Source organism: Lathyrus oleraceus, chromosome 6, assembly GCF_024323335.1.
Source record: "Lathyrus oleraceus cultivar Zhongwan6 chromosome 6, CAAS_Psat_ZW6_1.0, whole genome shotgun sequence".
NCBI lineage: Eukaryota > Viridiplantae > Streptophyta > Magnoliopsida > Fabales > Fabaceae > Lathyrus > Lathyrus oleraceus.
The window spans coordinates 1406735-1427972 of record NC_066584.1 but is presented as its reverse complement, the minus strand read 5'-3'; the positions used below and the strand labels follow the sequence as shown (position 1 = coordinate 1427972).

The window sequence follows — 21238 nt, the reverse complement described above, 5'->3', positions numbered from 1 at the left end:
AACTAACTAACTCCTTACCTAAATAAAATAATTCATTAAGGAAAATATCATATGGAATTTCTTATTGAAGAATAGTCTGATTGACTTTCCATTTTTAATAAAGATGGATAAGAATTAAATCATTCTAACGTGTACTTAAGATTGGAAAAACAACTGGTATCTATATATACCTTCATGTTGCTGACACTATATTGCAAGAAATCATAAGCTATTAGTAAAATGGAGAACTTAATGAGAATGAGATTAGTGACAATTTTTCTTGTTTTATTTGGAAGAGTATCAAATATTGCATTTGCAGCAACTACCAATCCAGCATATCCTGCAGTGTTTGCATTTGGCGACTCAATCTTTGATACAGGAAATAATAACAACCTTGCAACTCTATCAAAATGCAACAATCCTCCCTACGGAAGAGATTTCTATGGCGGACAAGCTACCGGAAGATTCGGCAACGGCCGAGTTCTATCCGATTTGATAAGTAAGTCTAGATAGTGATTTTATATTTGAAATATTTTTTGGAATTTTCTTCTATACAAATCAAACATCTCTAATGACTGTGAATAGCTGCATCTTTGGGAGTGAAAGATACATTACCAGCATTCTTAAACCCGGCTTTATCCGATAAAGATCTTCCTACTGGAGTATGCTTTGCATCAGGAGGTTCAGGGTTTGATGATTTGACAGCAAACTCGCAGGTACTAATAAGTACTTTTTTTATGATTTAGGATTTAGGGTTTAGGGTTTATTCGTAACAAATATTCCGTACGCTGCAGGGAGGAGTTTTGACAATGGGGGCTCAACTGAATTTTTTCCAACAATACATAGCAAAGTTGAAAGCAGCAGTTGGACCAGAAAAAGCTTCGGACATCATATCCAAAGCTTTGTTTATAATATCAGCAGGAAACAATGATGTTGCATTCGCTTATTCTTTTACTATTAGAAGAACTATGCTCTTTAATGTATATGCCAGTTCTTTAGTTACAGTAGGTCAAAATTTCCTCAAGGTTCGTATGGTGAAAATTTTGTTTTTTATAACTGTTTTTTGAGATGATTTAAATAGTCTCTTGAGATGACAATATCGAACTCTAACTACTGATACGTCATCGATACGAATTAACGACAGAGTTTATATCAACTCGGAGCAAGACATGTGTGGGTTCTAAGTACAATACCATTGGGATGTTTACCTGCAGCTAGAACTCAACTGGGAGGAGCATTAAGGTCATGCGTGGATTTTGAGAATGGATTAGCACAAATGTACAATGGCATGTTATCGGCCGGAGTTTCAAGTCTTAAAGCTTCTCTTCCCGATTACGATCTTAAATTCGTCGATGTCTATACTCCAATGCTTAATATCATACAGAATCCTTTCGCATCAGGTTCAATTTCATTATTACTATTTGATATTAATATTTGTTTGCGCAAATTAATGATTTGATATTAATTTTTAGGGTTTTATAATGTGTGGAATGGTTGCTGTGGAACTGGAACATTTGAAATGGGAGCACAATGCAACTTGTTAACGTTCCAATGTCCAAGTACTGCGGCTTATTTTTTCTGGGATGTTGCTCATCCTACAGAGAGAGCTTATCAACTCACTGTTGCTCAAATACTACAAGCTCAAAACTATGATCTTACTAGTTACCATATTTCCAAAGCTCTTCATCCTTTGAATGTATCAAGTCTTAGTTTTAATAATTGAGAAATTTCTCTTTTTTGTAAAGTTAAATAATTTTTCTATTGGATTATTTATGTATCCAAAGAAACTTGTTGAAATGTGCAATTTATTTGTTTGCTGCATGTGTTTTCTTTTCATTTCTCTTTTCCACGTAAGCAAAAGATAGGATTTAAAAAATGTATAATACATTCTAAATCTATTTTATAAAAATGTGTTAAACTAAAATCTAAGGAGTTAAGGCAGACAGGGATATAGTCACAACAATATTTTTAGAAGTCTTCGTGACACTCCCAATTATACCTAGCATTCTTAATTTTTTAATATTTTTAATATAATCTTCTTAATATTTATATTTCAAATTTTATTTTTAATTTTTAATTTTTACTTTTTTAAATTTACAAAAATAAAATTTCTAATTGTTATTTTAAAATTCCTCGTATTTTTTACCGTATTTTTTTTAATTTCCAAATATAAATGCGTGAATTCTGAAAATTACATGTAAAATTACTAAAAAAAAAACCATTACCCAATCCTTTCTCACTTTTATTCCTAAGACCCATAATCCTTAATAAGTGGTGTATTGTAGACCTATTTGTCTTATTGGATCTGCATAAAATTATATCTAAGTTACTAGCTGCTAGATGGAAGAAAGTGGTGGGATCTCTAATTTCCTCTTGCCAATCAGCATTTATAGTAACACAATTTGGAGTAAATAAAAACATATTCTATGTACTATTAGTATAATTCAATTCATAACTACCTTATTTTCTTCCATTATTTTTTCATCACTCAAGACCACCTATGAGTTTTATAACAAAGTTCTATTAATGGCCTAAAATCCATAAGTTCAATACTCATCAAATAGAGAATATCTAAGATCAAAAGGTGCAAGAGTCCCAAAATAGCAATAGGAGAGCTGGAAATCATCATAGATCCAGAATTATATTGATGAATGTTATATCCTATTATGAGTATGAAAATATAACAAATAGAGACTTTGCTAAGTCTATATTTGATTCTCTGAAAATGATTCATGAAGGAAATGAGTAGGTTAAAGAGACTAAAGTCTCGGCTTTAATCCAAAAATATGAATTTTTCAAAATGGAAGAGGATGAAATGATTGAGGAAATGTTCTCAATATTTTAAACTTTTGTAGCTGGATTGAAAGTCTTAAACAAAGGTTATACCACTTCAGATCATGTTAAGAAAATCATCATAAGTCTGCCTAAGAAATGGAGACCAATGGTGATATCACTGAAGGTGTCAAAAGATCTGAACAAAACTACTTTGGAGGAACTTATAAGTTCTGTAAGGAGACATGAGATTGAACTTGAGGAAGATGAGCCTTAGAAAAAGATCAAGTATGTGGCTATAAAATCCAAAGGTAAATCTGAGAATCTCAAAGCTCTTCAAGCTAAAGAAGAAGAATAGTTTGAAGAAAGTTCAGAAGAAGAAGATGAGTTATATCTTTTGTCCAGAAGGATTAACCAACTCAAGAAGAAAAGACAAATGAAGTTCAGAGGCTATAGAAGAACAGGTGGTCAATCTGAGTCAACCTCTGGATAGAAGAAGTCTGGAGCTGGCAAGGACGTTACCTTCTTTGAATGCAAGCAACCTGGACATTACAAAAATGAATGTTCCAAACTCATGCCTAAAAATAAATTATTCAAAGAGAAGAAGAAGGTTTTTATGGCTACTTGGGATGACTCAAAAGATTCATAGGATGATTCTGAAGAAGAGAAGGCGCACATGACACTGATGGCTAGCTAGGAAGCACCTGACTCTATATCATAATCATATTTAGACCCCCAATGCGGTAATCTCTAATCTTACTCCCTTTATGTCACTAAAATTCTTGTAAAGTTTAAGAGTCTTCAGAACAGACACAAGGATCTGAAACATAGTTGACTCTGAAGTTCTTAGTGAGATGAAGAAACAAAACTCTATTTTAAAATAAAAAAATTTAGTTTTTGAAAGAGATAATTTTGCTCTAAAAAGCAAGATTAAACAACTTGAAAAGGAGATTCTTTCAGAAGCTCCTATGGAATCTGAATATCTTATAAAGAAATATGACATGGTCTTTCAAATAATCTGTGCACGAAACATAGACAGAAGCAAAATGGCTTCCATGATCTATGGAGTAAGCATAAATGGTAAAATAGGTTTTGGCTATGTGCAACCAAAACATTCTAGGGTAAAACCTATTTCTAAACAAAAGGTTATAAAACCAAAAGCTCTATATTCTCATTTCACTTATGGGCACACACATGATTATGTTGTACAAAAACCATAGGTTAAAAAAAACTCTGGGAAAACTAACAAGAAAGGACCAAAAAAGATATGGGTACCTAAAGATAAAATAATATATGTTGCATACATCCTTAGCAACAGAGTTGAAATGTCGGTCGTAGTACCTAGATTCTGGATGCCCACGACATATGATGGGAAGAAGACATAGGCTCCAAAGTCTGGAACTTAAGCCTGGAGGTACCGTTGGCTTCTGAGGCAATCAAAAGGGTAAGATTATTGGCTATGGATCTATTAGTAATGGATCCCTCCCTTATATAAATAATGTTTTACTTGTTAAATGATTAATGCATAACTTATTGTCCATAAGTCACTTAAGTGACAATGGTTATGATATTATCTTTAATAAAAAAACCTTACAAATTTGTTAGTCAGAAGGATGGATGTGTACTCTTAAATGGAAAGAGGAAGAATAACATTTATAAGATTAGAATTTCTGATTTAGAAAATCAAAATGTTAAGTGCCCCATGTCTGTGAATAAAGAGCAATAGAATTAGCATAGACGATTAGACCATGTTAGCATGAGAAGAATCTCAATGCTTAACAAGCTAAACTTAGTCAGAGGCCTTCCAAATCTGAAGTTTTCTTCAGATGCTCTTTGTTAGACATGTTAGAAAGGCAAGTTTTCAAAAATTCTTTCAAAGCCAAAAATGTTGTTTCAACCTCTAGGCCTTTGGAGCTTTTACATATTTACCTTTTGGGTGTTTTGAAAACAACCTCTTTCAATGATAAAAAAGTATGGATTAGTCATCTTTTATGACTACATTAGGTGGACATGGGTCAAGTTTCTTAAACACAATGATGAGTCACATGTTTGCTACCTTCTGCTCCTAATTACAAAATGAGAAAGACTTTAAGATTTTTAATGTCAAAAGTGATCATGGTGGAGAATTTGAAAATAAAGACTTTGAAAAATGTTTTGATAAATATGGAATTTCACATGATTTCTCTTACCCTAGAAATTCTCAGCGAAATGGAGTTGTAGAAATGGAGGATCGAATATTACAAGAAATGGCAAGAACCATGATCAATGAAATAAATGTTGCAACTTACTTCTAGGCAGAAGTTGTTAACACAACGTGTTACATTCATAATATGATCTCTATAAGACCTATTTTGGGTAAGAATCCTTATGAATTATGGAAAAACAGAAAACCCAACATTTCATATTTCCATCCTTTTGGATGTTCTTATTTTATTATGAACACTAATGAGAACTTAAACAAGTTTGATTCAAAAGCAAAAAAATGTATCATGTTAGGAAACTAGGAACGCTCAAAAGGATACATAGTGTATAACACTAAAACAAGAATTGTCGAGGAAACAATTCATGTTAAGTTTAATGATAAGATTGACTTTGACAAGTCAAAGCTAGTTGAAAAGCTTGTAGATCTGGAGATGAACTACTTAGATTCTAAAGGTAAGGAATATGAAGTAAAAGACTCTGAAGAATCTCAACATAAAGCTGCTCACTCTGAATCAGAAGTTACTGCCTCACAAGCACCTCTGAGGAAACAAAGGAAAATTTCTTCACATCTTGAGGAATTGATTCTGGGAGATAAATTAAAATGAGTCAGAATCGGATCCTTATTTAAACCTTAAAAGGAAATACTTTTGGGATTGGTGTCTTTAATAGAACCTACTTCCATTGATGAAGAGATTTTATACACATATTAGATTATGGCTATGCAAGAAGAGTTGAATCAACTATCCATAAATGATGTATAGGATCTTGTGCCCTAACCCAAAGGAATCCATGTTATAGGAACAAAATTGGTCTTTAGAAACAAGCTGAATGAGCAAGGAGAAGTGGTAAGAAACAAAGTCAAACTAGTTGCACAAGGATACATTCAACAAGAGGTAATTGACTATACTTAACCTTTGCACCAATGGCCAGGTTAGAGTTTATTTGTCTTTTAATTTCCTTTGTTGTAAATTATAACATCATTCTATGTCAGATGGATGCTAAGAGTGCATTTTTGAATGGATACATTGTTGAAGAAGTTTATGTACATCAACCTCCTAGTTTTGAAAATCACAGAAACCTAGATTTTGTTTATAAACTCAAAAAAAATCTTTGCAAGGTCTGAAACAAGCTCCTAGAGCATGGTATGAAAGACTAAGCAATTTTTTTTATAAAAATGATTTAACAAGACGGAAGGTAGATACAACTCTGTTTTGTAAGATATTCAAAAATAATATCTTAGTTGTGCAAATTTATATTGATGATATTATTTTTTATTATGCTAATGCTATTATTTGCAAATATTTCTCTAAGTCTATACAGGTAGAATTTCAGATTAGTCTGATGGAAGAATTAAAGTTATTTATAGGGATTCAGATCAACCAAAATTCAGAAGAAACATATACATCAAAGCAAATATACAAGGGAACTTCTTAAGAAGTTTGACTTGTCATAGTGTAAACCAGTCAAGACCTCAATGCATCCGACATGCGCCCTGGAGAAAGATGAAAGCAAACAGGTGGAACAATATATATATATATATATATATATATATATATATATATATATATATATAGTTATGGTTAGATCTCTCTTATACTTGACCCCTTCTAAACTTGATATTTTATTCAGCATATGTCTTTGTGCTAGAATCCAATCAGATCCTAGAGAATTTCACTTAACGTTTGTTAAGAGGATCTTTATATGTCTAAAAGGTACTACTAACCTTGGGTTGTTTTATAGAAAATTCAAAGATTATAAGTTAGTAGGTTATTCTAATACTGACTATGCTGGAGATACACTAGAAAGGAATATCACCAGGGGAACCTATTAGTTTTTAGGTGACAATCTTATTTCTTAGTCCAGTAAGAGGAGTCAACAATAGAATTATCAACAACATAGGATGAATACATTACAACATCTGGTTGTAGAATTCAGATTATTTGGATGAAAAGTCAGCTAGAAGATTATCAACTATATGAGAGTAACAATCTTATTCTTTGAGATAATAACTCTGTAACTTTTTTATCAAATAATCCTATTTTATACTTCAGAGCTAAACACATTAAAATCAAATATCATTTTATAAGAGATTATATTCATAAGGGTGTTATTAATTTAAAATTCATAGATACTGACCATCGAAATCTTCACAAAACCCATTGTTGAAGATATATTTGTTTTTATTCTGGAAAAAAATTGAAAATGGAACTTTGTCCAGAATAAGCAAAAAAAATAATATCTTGAGACTCTTGAGAGTCAAAATATGGATCTGATATATATTGCCTATGAACCAGTTATCCCTATTAAGTTAGGAGGTTCTCTGGGTCAGATCAGAAGGCCCGAAGTCAGAATACTTATGGGATTTTCTATCTTCTGGACTCTGAGTTCTTGATATTAAAGGTGGTAATCAAGCATTTTTGCATGGCTCTAAAGTTAGACAAATATCCTATGTTAAAATCATTTGAACAATTAATGTGACCCATTGGGATAATATTTCTTGGTTAAAGAGAAAATCTCTTCATTCATCTCCCCTTGTCAGATTACGTGTGTTTTTTAAACATTTTTTTTTTCAAAATAGTTTTATTATATGTCTGTTCATAGTCTTGTTATTGGTCTTTTTTAATACTCTGTAATAATGTCTTATGACGAGCGTTCCTTGTTGCGTGTCTTGTTATAAATGCTATTATTGCAGTCTTCATTAGTAACTATTGAGTCTCTTTCGTTTAGGTCTCTACCTACTCCTCACAATCGTTATAACTCATTTACCCTCTCTATTTAAACTCCTCATTAGCACTTTTATTTTTATCTCATCTTATTTTTTCTATATCATTTATTTTGTTTATTTCTTCTTGCTTGATGAAAAAGGGGGAGAAAGTAAATATGATTTTGATATATCTTGTAACCCTAATAAAACCCAAACAATGCTAAAATCATGTTGAACGCCATTTTTTCCAGTCTCAACTCAGGGGGAGCTTACAAACCCCGCTCTTAAGAAACTAAGAAAAATTTGATAAATCTAAAGTTCAAGGGAAGCTTATAAACTTATCTCTGATGTTTTATAAATATGGTTATCCAAGTAAAAAAAATCATCAAAATACATGGATTTGTCATCATAAAAATGGGGAGATTGTCGGAACAAGTTTTGTTCTAAAACTATCTTTGAGATTTTATGATAATAGAGTGTAGAGAATAATTTGGTACTCTAACTATTTTGCTAGTGTGTATAATAGAAAACAAATTTTAACTCTAAAGACGTCCAGACTCTTATCAAAGGACAACTTAAAAGCGAGTTTACAAAGGAAGTCAAGCATCTGATTTGATAAGTCAGTGTTTCTGAACATAAATTATCCATATAGACTCTGACAAAGATTATGACCACCAACTTCTGAAATTCTCAGAACTCTAAACTCTAAAGACTCTGAAGTCTCACCAAAGTTCTAAAGACAGATTCTGAACTTTACTCAAGCTTCACCAACTTGTATAAGAAGCCTTTAACTAAAATGTTAAATCAAAAGGTCAACGATTGATTGATGCGACATAACTACAAAATCAAATTTACTTCCTATGTTAAGTACTATACTCTGTACCAAAAGAAATTTCTCACATCATATCATCCTCAACAATTTTCTACTGCAAGCGTCACTCTAATGTTGCAATATGAAGTGACATTCATATAACTATTATATTGAGGATATTCCAACTTCACCCTCCAACGGGTCTTTTTTTTCCAAAATATAGAGGTCTTGGAAGATTGGAAGCAACAATTAGCTTATTTGCATAGCAACGCATACACTCAAAGAACATATGTGAAATAGAAAAATAAAAATAAGTGTTTCTCAAACTCATACATTTAAAACATCTTCTTTGAATATCTTTGTTTAGTGTAGTATTTGATTTAAACTTGTGTATCTACTTTTTAAAGCAACTTGTAAGCACAAACCCTGTTTATCTTAACCTTTGGTTAATTTCCTTGAGAGAATAAGTGTAGTCAGAATCCTCAAGAAGTCATTGACGGTTAGTCTTTGAGTTGTATTTCCTTGAGAGACTAGGATATACTCATGATTTCTCAAGAAGTCTTAGACCGTGTGTCTATGAGTTTGTTGTAATAAGATTGATTATTGGATTAAGTCCTTATTGAGAAGGATAAATCACTCAGACGGTGGACTGGATGTAGCTTCATTAACAACGAGCAAGGATAAAAATACGTGTGTTCTTATCTTTATCATTATATTTTTTGTTTGAGATATTGAGTTGCAAAAGTTTTTAAATCCAGAAACCTGATCCATCCCCCCCCCCCCCCCCCCTTTCTTGTGTTTCTTGCATATTCAAAATACCAAAGTCCTTATGTCCCATTTCCATCACCAGAAAATAGAAAATCCAATGAATTCCATTTTTTTCTCCTTGTGAAAGTCTTGCGTTAATTTGCAAGGAGAAACTGGCGGTTCCCGCGTTTTCTCCATGTGGAAGTTTAGGGTTAATTTCCAAGGAGAGACCGGTGGGTTTCTACATTTGCTCTTTGTAGAAATCTTTGGTTAATTTTCAAGGAGAGCTCGATGGGTTCCTAAGTTTGGTCCCTATGAAAATCTTGGGTTAATTTGTAAGGAGAGTCCGGTGGATTCTTATGTTTGCTCCCTCGGAAAGTTTTTGGTTAATTTTCAATAAGACTCTTGTGGGTTCCTGCATTTCATTTCCTCTAATTTTTAAAGTTTATTCTTTCATGTATTACAATCTCTATTTATATGTGCATATTCAATTATTGTCGTGTTCAATGGGATAGAAATTGATATTGATCTTGAGGTGTAAACAATTTGAATATCATTTACAACCCGATGTTGTAATATTCCTTAAAAAAGGAAACTTTGATCTTTCTCGTCTAAACAGCCCATTCATCACGCTAACTAGGAGCAATATATATGCTCGGAAGTTTCTGATATCTATGGTGATGTATGACTTTCTACAAGATTTGTATATAAATAAGTATTGCACTTACCTGTCTTAATTACTTACTGAGGCTAAGCTGTTATTTGTTATACTACGTTACTGTTACATATTTATGTGGTTCCATTGATGACATTAACATCTCATGCATGTACAAAACAACAATAAATTTCTTGGAGAATAAATCAATTGCTTAAAGTGAAGTATTCATAAATCTAAAAGAGAACTTACACTTACCTTCCGTGAGGAAATTTTTATTAAAGAATCTGTGAGAATTTGGATCAAACTTTAATCTCGACAGGCATAACTTGATATTTCAACAAGAGTTATGCATGTTGTAGTCGAAGTCTGTTCAAGCATGTTGTCAAGATATGTTAACTTTTATTTTAAGTTAGTATGTCGAATTGGGCATTTGGTTAAGCCAAATGTTTAAGTTTAATTGTTGCTCAAATTAGCTTAGTCTTCTATAAATATACTAGTTCTCTCAGTTTATTTAGAGAAGTTAATTGTTGTTATTCACTTGTAATCCTTATTGAGAAAGTGAATAGTAAAATAGTTTTAACCAATTATGATTCTTCTTCTTCCCTCTTTTCTTTCTTTTGTAAAACCTAATAGGGTTTATCGTGTTTGTTCAAGAAACTTAATCTTTATATCATATCTTAATTTTTTCTTGATGAAATCAATTCAAAACAAACTGGTGCAGTGAGCGTGGAGGAGAAGATGTCATTGATAAAGTATGAGATTGAGAAATTCACTGGTGTGAATCATTTCGGTTTGTGGAGCTTGAAGATGCAAGCCTTTCTTATTCAACATGGTTTGTTAGAAGCGTTGAAAGAATAAGAGAAGATAAATGTTGACCTATCAGAGAAGGAGAAGACGGTGATGATCGAGAAATCCCACAATGCAATTGTGATGTGCCTTAGTGATAACCTTCTCTGACAGGTCTCGAAGGAGAAGACGGTAGTGGGTGAGTGGGGAAAACTTGAGGCTTTGTATATGACAAAATCCTTGGTCAATCGTCTCTACCTGAAGCAAGCCTTGTATTTATTCAAGATGAGTGAAGACAAAGTCTTGGCTGAGCAACTGGATACATTCAACAAGTTAATTCTTGATCTTGAGAATATCGAGGTTAAGATTGATGATGAAGATTAAACGTTGATGTTGTTGTATGCTTTACCAAAGTCCCATTCTCACTTCAAAGAAACTCTCTTATATCGAAGGAATTTGTTGACCTTTGAAGATGCTCAATTTGTCTTGTACTCGAAGGACTTGAACGAACGAAAGGAGAATAAACCATGTTCAGTTGGTGAAGGAGTGTCCATTAAAGGAAACTTCTTGAAGAAGGATGGTAGGTTTGAGAAGAAGAAGGGTAAAGTTCTACAAAATTCTTATGGTGGTAATGCTCCTGCTATTAAGTGTTATAATTGTAAGAAGAATGGTCATACAACAAAAGCATGCCCTGATCGTATAAATAATCATGGTGGAAAGGATAATGGTAATGAAACCATTGTGCAAGATGGTTATGAATCATCTGATGTCCTGGTGGTTTTAAGTAGCGACTCTAGCAAGGAGTGGGTTATGGATTCAGGTGTACTTGGCACATGACTCCAAACAATGACGTGTTTAAGAAATTATGTGATTAAGATGATGGATCAGTGTTGTTGGGAAATAACAAAACCTACAAGATTGCATGAATTTGATCTGTGAGTTTCAAGCTCCATGATAAGTCAATAAGGCTATTAACCAATGTCAAGTGCGTACCTAATCTTAAGAGGAATTTGATTTCTCTTGGTGAATTCGACAAGAAATGGTATGTTTTTAAAGGATAGCAAAGTATCTTAAGGGTAATGAATGGGTTGAAGGAAGTCTTGAGAGGCGTGAAGAAACAAGGCTTGTATACCCTTGATGTTGAGGTTGTAAGTGGGTCAGCAGATGTAACATCCACAAAACATGTGTCAAAGACTGAGCTATGGCACAAGGGACTTGGCCATGTCAGTGAAAGAGGCTTGGTTCAATTTTCGAAATAAAATTTGTTATGTGGACACAAGGTCGAAAAACTAGAGTTTTGTGAAGCTTGTGTATTTGGTAAACCTTGTGGAATGAAGTTTAACAAACATAAAAAAAGAACACATGGATCACTTGATCACATTCATGCTGATGTTTAAGGCCTGAAAGGAATTGTTCACACTCAGGTGCAAATTATTCTCTATCCATAGGTGATGATTATTCCATAAAGTTATGGGTATTCATTCAAAAATCTAAGGATGAAACTTTTGAAAAATTCAAAAGTTGGAAGACCCTGATCAAAAACCGAACTGGCAGGAAGGTCAAGAGGTTGAGGACCGACAATGGTCTTGAAATTTGCAATGACACTTTTGACAGTTGCTATGTTGTGTCTGGTATTGCAAGGCACAGAACTATGAAGGGAACTCCCCAACAAAATGGTTTGGCTGAAAGGTTCAATCGAACCATTCAGTAAAGGGTTAGATGCATGCTGGTAAGTGTTGGATTAAAGAAGGTGTTATGGGTTGAGACTTTTGTGACTGCATGCGTCTTTTGTCTGCCTTGGGGATAAATACACATGAAGAAGTTTGGTCGAAACATCCACCTAATCTCAACAAACTTAGAGTATTTGGTTTCTTATCCTATGCTCACATTAGGCAAGACAAGGTCGAACCTAGAGCTTTAAGATGTATGTTTCTTGGATACTCTGACGGAGTCAAAGCTTATAGGTTGTGGTGCTTAGATCCAAGTCACATGGCGTGTAACACAAGTTGATATGTAGTTTTCAATGAAGTATAAATGACATTTAATAAAATTGATGATATTGGTTGAACTACTAATATCTCTGAAGAAGATCTGGAACAGGAAGAGATTCATGTTGATGTTGAATTTCATAACCTAGATGAAGTCGAAGAAGAAGCAAAAGTTGATGTCGAAGATGAGGAGACTGATAATGACTACATGCTATCAAGGGACATGTCGCCTTAATCTCTGCAAGTGAGGTCCTTGATGAAGAACCTAGAGATTACAAGGAAGCTATGAGTAGTCTAAATAAGACTGAATGGCTGAAAGTTATGGATGATGAGATGAAATATTTTCATGATGATAACACTTGGGAGCTGATCGAGAAACTTGTAGGGGCCAGGTTAGTCAGCTGCAAGTGGATCTTCAAGGTTAAGGAAGAAATTGAAAGAGTGATGTTGAAGAGATTTAAGGCAAGGCTAGTTGTTAGGGGGTTCACTAAGAAAGAAGGGGGCGACTTCAATGGTGTGTTCTCATCTATTGTAAATCATAGATCCATTATAATGTTGTTATCCATGGTGGCAAAGTTTGACCTAGAACTTGAACAGATGGATATGAAGACAACCTTCATGTATGGTGATCTAGATGAAACAATCCTGGTGAGGCAACCTGAAAGGTATATAGAAAAGAGAAAGGAAGATTATGTGTGCAAGTTAAATAAGTCATTATATGGCCTGAAATAATCTCCAAGACAATGAAATATGTGATTTGATAAATTCATGACACACATAGGTTTCACTAGGATCCAGTTCAACCATTGTGTTTACTTCAAATTTTGACGTGGAAATTCACTTGTTATTTTGTTGCTTTATATGGATGACATCCTTGTAGCAAGAAGCAATATTGAAGATGTTATGAAGGTGAAGGCTGAACTCGATAAGGAGTTCGACATGAAGGATTTGGATGTTGCCTCAAGGATTCTTGGGTTGACATCCGGAGAGATAGAAATCAGTTGAGATTATGCTTATCTCAAGAGACATACTTGAAGAAAATTCTCTAAAAATTTAGTATGTCGAATTCAAAGCATGTGGTAACACCGATTAATCCTCAGTTTAAGCTAAGTCTGACTCAAAGTCCTAGTACTGAAGTCAAAAGAGCCTATATGAATAGCATTCCAAATCCTAGTATAGTAGGTTCTTTGATGTATGTTATGGTCTGTACTAGGACATACATAGTGTACAGAGTGAGCCTTGTAAGCATATGGTCAATCCTAGGAAGACGTGCTGAAAAGCGTTAAAGTCGAAATCAAAGTACTTATTTATGGTAGAGCCTTTGGTGATGATAGCAAAGTCGAAATCAAAGGATTTGTCAACTCTAATTATGCATAATGTATGAAATCCAAAAAAAATCTATTTTGAGATGTGTTCAATATGTTTGGCATAATAATTTGTTGGAAAGTGACACTTCAGAAGGTTGTTGCCTTATGAACCACTTAAGCAAAGTATATTACACTCACTGAAGTTGTGAAAGAAGTATTATGGCTTTAAGGTTTTGCTAAGAATTTGAAACTTCAAGGTCAAGTTATCACTATTAAATGTGATAGTCAAAGTACAATACAATTGTTAAAGAATGCAACCTATCATGAGCGAACTAAGCACATTGATGTGAGGCTGCATTTCGTCAGAGAGATAATCAAGCATGGAAAAGTCAAAGTGCTAAAGGTTTCCACTGATGACAATGTTGCTGATATGATCACCAAGATATTCTCAAGTTGCAAAATTTTCACTGTATATGATTGATAAAGTTGCATAGAGAAAGGTAGTTTATTCCCTTGATGTTTGTAGAGTTTGTCTCAAGGTGGAGATTTGTGAGAATTTGGATCAAACTCTAATCTCGACATGAATAGCTTGATATTTCGACAGAAGTTGTGCATTCTATAGTCGAAGTTTGTTCAACAACGTTGTCGAAATATGTTAACTTGTATTTTAAGTTAGTATGTCGAATTGGGCATTTGGTTAAGCTCAATTGTTTAAGTTTTCTTGTTGCTCAAGTTAGCTTAGTAGTATATAAATAAACTAGTTCTTTAAGGTTATTGAGAGAAGTTAATTTTTGTTACTCACTTGTAATCTTTAAGCCCTTATCGAGGAAGTGAATAGTATAATAGTTTTAACCAATTCTGATTCTACTTCTTCCCTCTTCTCTCTCTTTCGTAAAACCTAATAGAGTTTCTTGGATTTGTTCAAAAAACTCAATCTTTATCTCATATTTTGATTTATTCTTGATGATATAAATTCACAACAGAACCAATTTAAAAAACAACTTTACAAGAGATTCTCATTTAAACCAAAGAATGACTCTATAACTAAATCACGTCTGCAAGACTGATCTAGCCATTGATGCTTCCCTCACGAGGATTAACATAAAACGGTAGCGAAACTAACCATACAACATGGATAAGATGTTTATATATAAGTGCCAATACCTTCAAGAAGATGGGTTAAAAGAGGTTTCAATCTACCATTCTCAGCCAACTGCTGCACATTATTATTGGCTATTTGAGTGTGAGCTCGTCGTCGACTAGAGCGAGATGATGACATTGATTTAAGCATGAAGACAACATTAATTTCCTTTTATTCTTTATTGAGATGGGAGGCAATGAAGTCATCGGAGGTACGCTCGAACACCGACAATATTAATTAAATAGCAAGATTTTCATTACAAGTGCTAAAATTCATCGGATCCACTAAAATAGAGAGTTTTAACTCTAAACATATCCTAATGAGAAATAGCTTTTTTTTTATACGTTGAATAGGAAAGATGGTGAAAAAATACAACTATAAGAATGAAAATCCATAATCGGATTATGATCAAATTTTAATTATGAAAACATGGAAAAGATGACCATGGACAAATAAAGAATACAAAGATTTCTCAATAGGTTTACCTAATGTTAAACTCTAGTAAAGATTGCGAGTTAATGTTCAGATAAAGGTTTCGTGTAATAAGATTTTGGTTAATCATGTGTTAAAAAATTTGTGATAGTGAAAATCTTAAGGTGTGATCCTTATGGTTTGGAGTAGGTCTTGCATGTTTATTTCTAAAACGACCATCGTTTTTCTTGGAAAAAAATGAAAAATCAATAAAGGAGATATATCGTCTTAAAAAAATATTTTTTTAATTCAAGAATCTCTTTTAATCCCTATGATATTGTTATAGATAAACCTATCAAATCTATAGAATGCAGGATTTTGAAAAAGTAAAATTGAAGATTTGCACAAAACACGTGTCAAATTTATTGAAGGAAGAGATAAGTTATAATATCATTTTAGCTAATCAAATAGGAACTTATAATAAAGTTGGTTTATCTGTTTAATTAGTTTTGTTATTCTAATAGGACATATAATCATAATATGCCTAAATACACTTATTATGGTAAATTTGGTCTTATTTCTTCTTCATAAGTCAAGAGTCAATCTTTATGTTGCATATGTGTTTTACAATCTCGAAATTCAAACTTGTCAACCTCGAAATTCAAACGCCGTCGTCACAATAGTTATTAAAATCACTCAATCATAAATTATAACATGTTTATTATTCTATATTCCAAAAGGGAAAGACTGGTATCTTTTATTGAGAATATTAGAATTAGAGTTTAACATACCTCATCTCTAAATAATCAATTTATAACTCATCTTTAAATAATCAATTTATGAGGTGAGAGGTATTACTCTATATAAAGTATTTTTAAACTTTATCTCTAATCAATATGGAATTTAGGATCTTTTCAATGCATGCCCTCATGCCCAACATTCTATTCAGTTTGGTGTATAGATACAAATAGTGGACGGACCATGGCTTCACTGATAGAGTCCGATATAATATTAAAATTAGAGTTTGATTTAATTTATTCCTATAAAATACAAGATGAGAGATGATACTCTATATAATTTTTTTTTAAGTTATATCTATAACTAATATGAGACTTGAAAAAAGCCATTAAAAAATTCCAAAAAAAAATTGTAGAAGAAAAAGATAAGGAAGTAAATTCCTCTTATAATGATATATTTAAAAGAATTCTTAAGAAAAAATATGTGAAAATAAAATATAGAAAAGATCCAATGTTTCATCAAAATAAAAATAAAAAAAAATTGATAAAAAGGGAAGAGAATAATTAAATCTCAAGAATTTTATTTACTTCTTAAATATGGATAAGAAATGTAAGTCTTTTTTGCTAATGAAGAATCAAGTGTGATATCCTTGTGTTTTCGTTGACATAATTTCATTTATTTTCCTTATATATTTTGAATTTTAAAATAAAATATTTGTTTACAAACAATAAATAATTCCTCCAAGTGTGTTAAATAGATATTATGCTGGAAAAAAAGGAGGTGCAAAGATTATCGGGGCAAAATGCATTCAAACAAATGCAATAACTACAATTACAATAATCAAGTTTTATCCCACTAAAAAGGAGTTATATCCTGCAATTCCCCAAATTTGACCCGACACCCTCACAATTGTATTGTTTTTATTATATAATAGTCTTTGTGATTTTTTTATGTTTTTGAAAATGTGTGTTTTATGGGTTTTTGAAAATTTATGAGTTTTTACCAGAATTTTAAAGAATTTTACGAGTTTTTATCGGATTTTTGGGGACCTATGAGTTTTTATTTGATTTTTAAAAAAAATTATCGAATTTTGAACTACCAAAATTTTCAAATACAATACCGAAATTTTCAAAATTCTATATAAAAAATTTCAAATACACTACCATATTTTTCAAAAAAGTATTAGTTTTCACCACTTTTTCAAAAAGTTTACGAGTGTTTACCGGATTTTTAAAAACATCTATGAGTTTTTATCGGATTTTTCAAAAAGTCTATGAGTTTTTCCGAAGTTTTTAAAAAATCTAAGAGTTTTACTGGATTTTTCAAAAAAATATGAGTTTCTATTAGATTTTTCAAAAAACTATGAGTTTTTACCGAATTTTTCAAAATACACTATCGTATTTTTCAAAATACACTATCGTATTTTTTAAAATACACTACCGTATTTTTCAAAAAATTGTAATTTGTATCGGATTTTTCAAAAAACTATGAGTTTTTACACGATACATGGACCAAATTCTACCATAATGTTCTATCAAAGACCATATTTTTATCCAATTCGTTAATCTCAAGATCTTTCTAAGTAGTTTCTCATATATTTTTTCTAGGTATTCCTCTCTCTCTAGTTATTTTACTACTCTCCATTTGATCTATTATTCTTACAATACAATCTACATATCTTCTCTCTACAAACTCAAATCACCTAAGTTTATTTTCCATCATATTTTCTATTGTAGGTGTTACCCCAACACTCTCTCAAATATTTTCATTTTGAATGTTATATCATATAATCTTATCAAACATTAAACACGACATCACCATCTCCAGTACACTTACTTTATTCTCGTGTTGATTCTTAACCACCTAACATTATTTCTCGCGCAACATCGTAGGTCTTATTGATATATGGTAAAAAATTCCCTTCAGCTTGAGTAGTACTTTTGAGTCACATAAAACCCCTGAGCCCTCTTCCATTTTAATCACACAGCTTGAGTTCGACAATTTACATCCTCATATATTTCTCCATCGTATTGTACTATGGACCCAAGATATTTAAATAGTATGACTTGTGATATGATATAGTCTCCAATTTATGCCTTTAGGTTAGAAACATTTCTCCTTTTGCTAAACTTACATTTCATATACTTCATCTTACTTTTTCTTAGGCGAAAGCCATGTGTTTCTAAGGCTTATCTCCAACCTATCATTTGAATTCTCCTGCGACTCTCAAAGTAGTATTATATCATATACAAAAAGTATATATATTTGTGTAAGATTTTTGTGCAATCTTATTGTAATAGGGGAATCTTCTAACTCCACGTCTTGTGTTTGCGCACTAGTCAATACTCTCTCATACATATCCTTGATAGCTCCAACATAGGCAATCCTTACCCCTGTTTTCACTATGGATTTCCACAAAATCTCTATAGGGCCTCTATTATATGCCTTCTCCAAGTCAATGAAAATTAATTGTATGTATTGTTGGTTCATCCATTACTGCTCCATCACACGTTGTAATAGATAGATTGCTTTCATAAACGACCTCCCAAGCATAAAATCAAATTGATTATTAGTAATTTGAGTCTTTTTTCTTAGTATATGCTCAATCACTTTTTTCCGAACTGGTGACAAATCTAGCAAGTATACTGGTATCGTCGAAGTAATAGAATAATTTGTATCTATGGAGATTGAGGATCAAAACAAGGAGACAACAATGCGATTGAAAGTAAATAAAATGGGAGATTTTCAATAGCAATTTGGTGCAAAAATAAGAATGAGAAAATTAACGGATTAAGATACAATAATGAAAGACAACCAGATCTTTTATGTTGAATCCCCGAATTCTACCCGTTGATGAAATGTGTATAAATTGAATTACAATTACGCTATTATCTTACGAAGAATTAACAAGACCGCTACACTCAATTCCTTGGTGCACAATTCACTAATTTACACAATAATTCCATAATTCATTAGGTCAACTGAGAGTTAAACTAGGTGTTATAATTTGTTAACTTAAAAGTCACAACTTCTAATTACCTATTCATAGTTAATTGCAAAGTCGAATAATTGTCCTAGATTGGATCGGCAAACTTACGGTCAATAACTCCTACTCATCTTATATCGATTTGAGTGTTCGTCAACATACAAAGAGTATTAAGATCAAGAACAATTAAATAAGAATAATAACATAAAATCATTGAATTAATCTCAAATAGTTATATGATCTAACAAAGTACAAAATGGTTAATCTCAAAAGACGTAATCTAGAATAACCTAACTACTCACAGAGAATTTAGTAATTACCTTGAGTTAATAAGAATCCTTCATCAAAATATATGGAAATTTGCTTTCCAATGCTCTCAAAATCGTGCTCTAAAAAGCTCATGTTGTCACTCTTTATCTCAAAATCAAAACCTCTAAAAAGTTGTCCAAAATCTCTATTTAAAGCTGAAAAATGTGTCAGACTTTTTGTTGTAAATCGCCCAAGATGGTCTCTATCGCGACCTCTATGTGACGCCATCACTCCTACAATGTCAGCATCATGGTTGCGAGAATTCCATAAGAAAATTTTCTCTTTTTTCTTCCTTTTTCCTTCGGAATTTTTATAAGCCCACTTCTCTTACACTTTTGTAATTTTGTTTAATTCTTCCACATATTTTCTTGGCTTTTGCTCATTATTTCACCGACTCTTTCGAAATTATTCTCCAGTTTTATATAATGACAGAGTGTCATCATAATATCAAACTTATTTTGTTGCTTGTCCTCAAGTAACCTGTCTGCACACTGAACATTTCATCAGAATTAAAATACTTACCATTACCAATAAACGTCATCTTTATTTTTTTTATCAACACTTTCTCTCCTTGGTTCAATCCAATCAACTTGAAAAAGTTCTTACAAACACACAAGTACTCAATTTGTCTCTCATCTGACATATATTCACTTGAATGACAAGGTGATCACGCAATCAACGTACAAAAGTATTTTACAATGAGTTTGTAAATTTTTTATCAAAGTCATTCAAAGTCATATTTAAACATTCACTTTTGAAGTTATTTCAAACTTGTAACGTCGCTTATGTCAGTGTAGGATATTTTAGGGTAGTAGGCTCAAACCTTTGGAGTTAGGTACCTAGTTTTCATTATGTTACCTGATTCCTTTCATAACACTCTTATCTTGGTCATTCGGTACTAGAGAATTGCATTTTCTTGGTCATATTTATCTTTCTTTTTTACAATTTTTTTATGAAGTCATTTTTAACTTCTTATTTTTCTTTATCTTTTTGACCAATTGCTCTAGTATCCCAACCTCAAACTTAAACATTGCTAATTTCCAAGAGCAACCACAAACTTATTCTTTTATGTTAGATAATAAACTAAAAAATTCTCCCTAACCCAAAAAAGGGTGGAAATATTTAATCTTTCAAGTATAATGGCTATATAACATGTTATGTCACCGAAAGAATTGCTAAGGCTCAAAGTGGTTAGTGTAACACCTCGATTTTTCGTATTTATATTTTTAATTTAATTAAATTTAAATTTATTTAATTGCTGGTATGTTTGGTTATTTTTTAGGGGTTTATGGGGATTAATGTGAATTAATTAGAATATTGACTAATTTTAGTTACGTAAAATAATGAGAAAAATAGAAATATTAAGAGTTTGGGTAAAAATAGAATTAATAAAAAATATAGTGTTAATTGGTGAGATACTAAGATTAAATTGGATCATATAGTAATAATTAAAAGTATGAATTAGGTTAAATAAATAGTAAGGATTAGTGGAGATTGGCGTTTCGCGGTACATCTCTTTAGAGACTTTAGAGAGAAAAGAACAATTTTGAGAGAAGAGCAATCAACGATTTTGAGAGAAGAAGAACCTCATACCCTGGAGCTTATTTTGCTAAAAAGTTAAGGTAAGGGGGAGAACTACTCTAATAATGAGTTTCAAATTCAAGAAGGAGGGTAAGGGGTCCTTACCCTCCTTTAGGTT

General features: G+C 32.1%; 1 protein-coding gene across 1 annotated transcript; it reads left to right on the top strand.

Annotated features, from left to right (window-relative positions):
- Positions 1 to 219: 219 nt before the first annotated feature.
- Positions 220 to 1797, top strand: LOC127093442 (GDSL esterase/lipase At1g23500). The gene is made up of 5 exons (XM_051032366.1): positions 220 to 478; positions 565 to 695; positions 774 to 1004; positions 1124 to 1379; positions 1452 to 1797. Exons 1-5 carry the CDS (start codon positions 220 to 222, stop codon positions 1700 to 1702), a joined length of 1128 nt encoding a protein of 375 aa, XP_050888323.1. The 3' UTR covers positions 1703 to 1797.
- Positions 1798 to 21238: the final 19441 nt, after the last annotated feature.

What these genes read in the sequence shown, in the direction of transcription:
- LOC127093442 (XM_051032366.1), top strand. Translation starts at nt 220, where the DNA reads ATGGAGAACTTAATGAGAATGAGATTAGTGACAATTTTTCTTGTTTTA. An exon ending in AGTTCTATCCGATTTGATAA is followed by an intron (nt 479 to 564) that starts GTAAGTCTAGAT and finishes GACTGTGAATAG; the next exon opens with CTGCATCTTTGGGAGTGAAA. An exon ending in TAGGTCAAAATTTCCTCAAG is followed by an intron (nt 1,005 to 1,123) that starts GTTCGTATGGTG and finishes AATTAACGACAG; the next exon opens with AGTTTATATCAACTCGGAGC.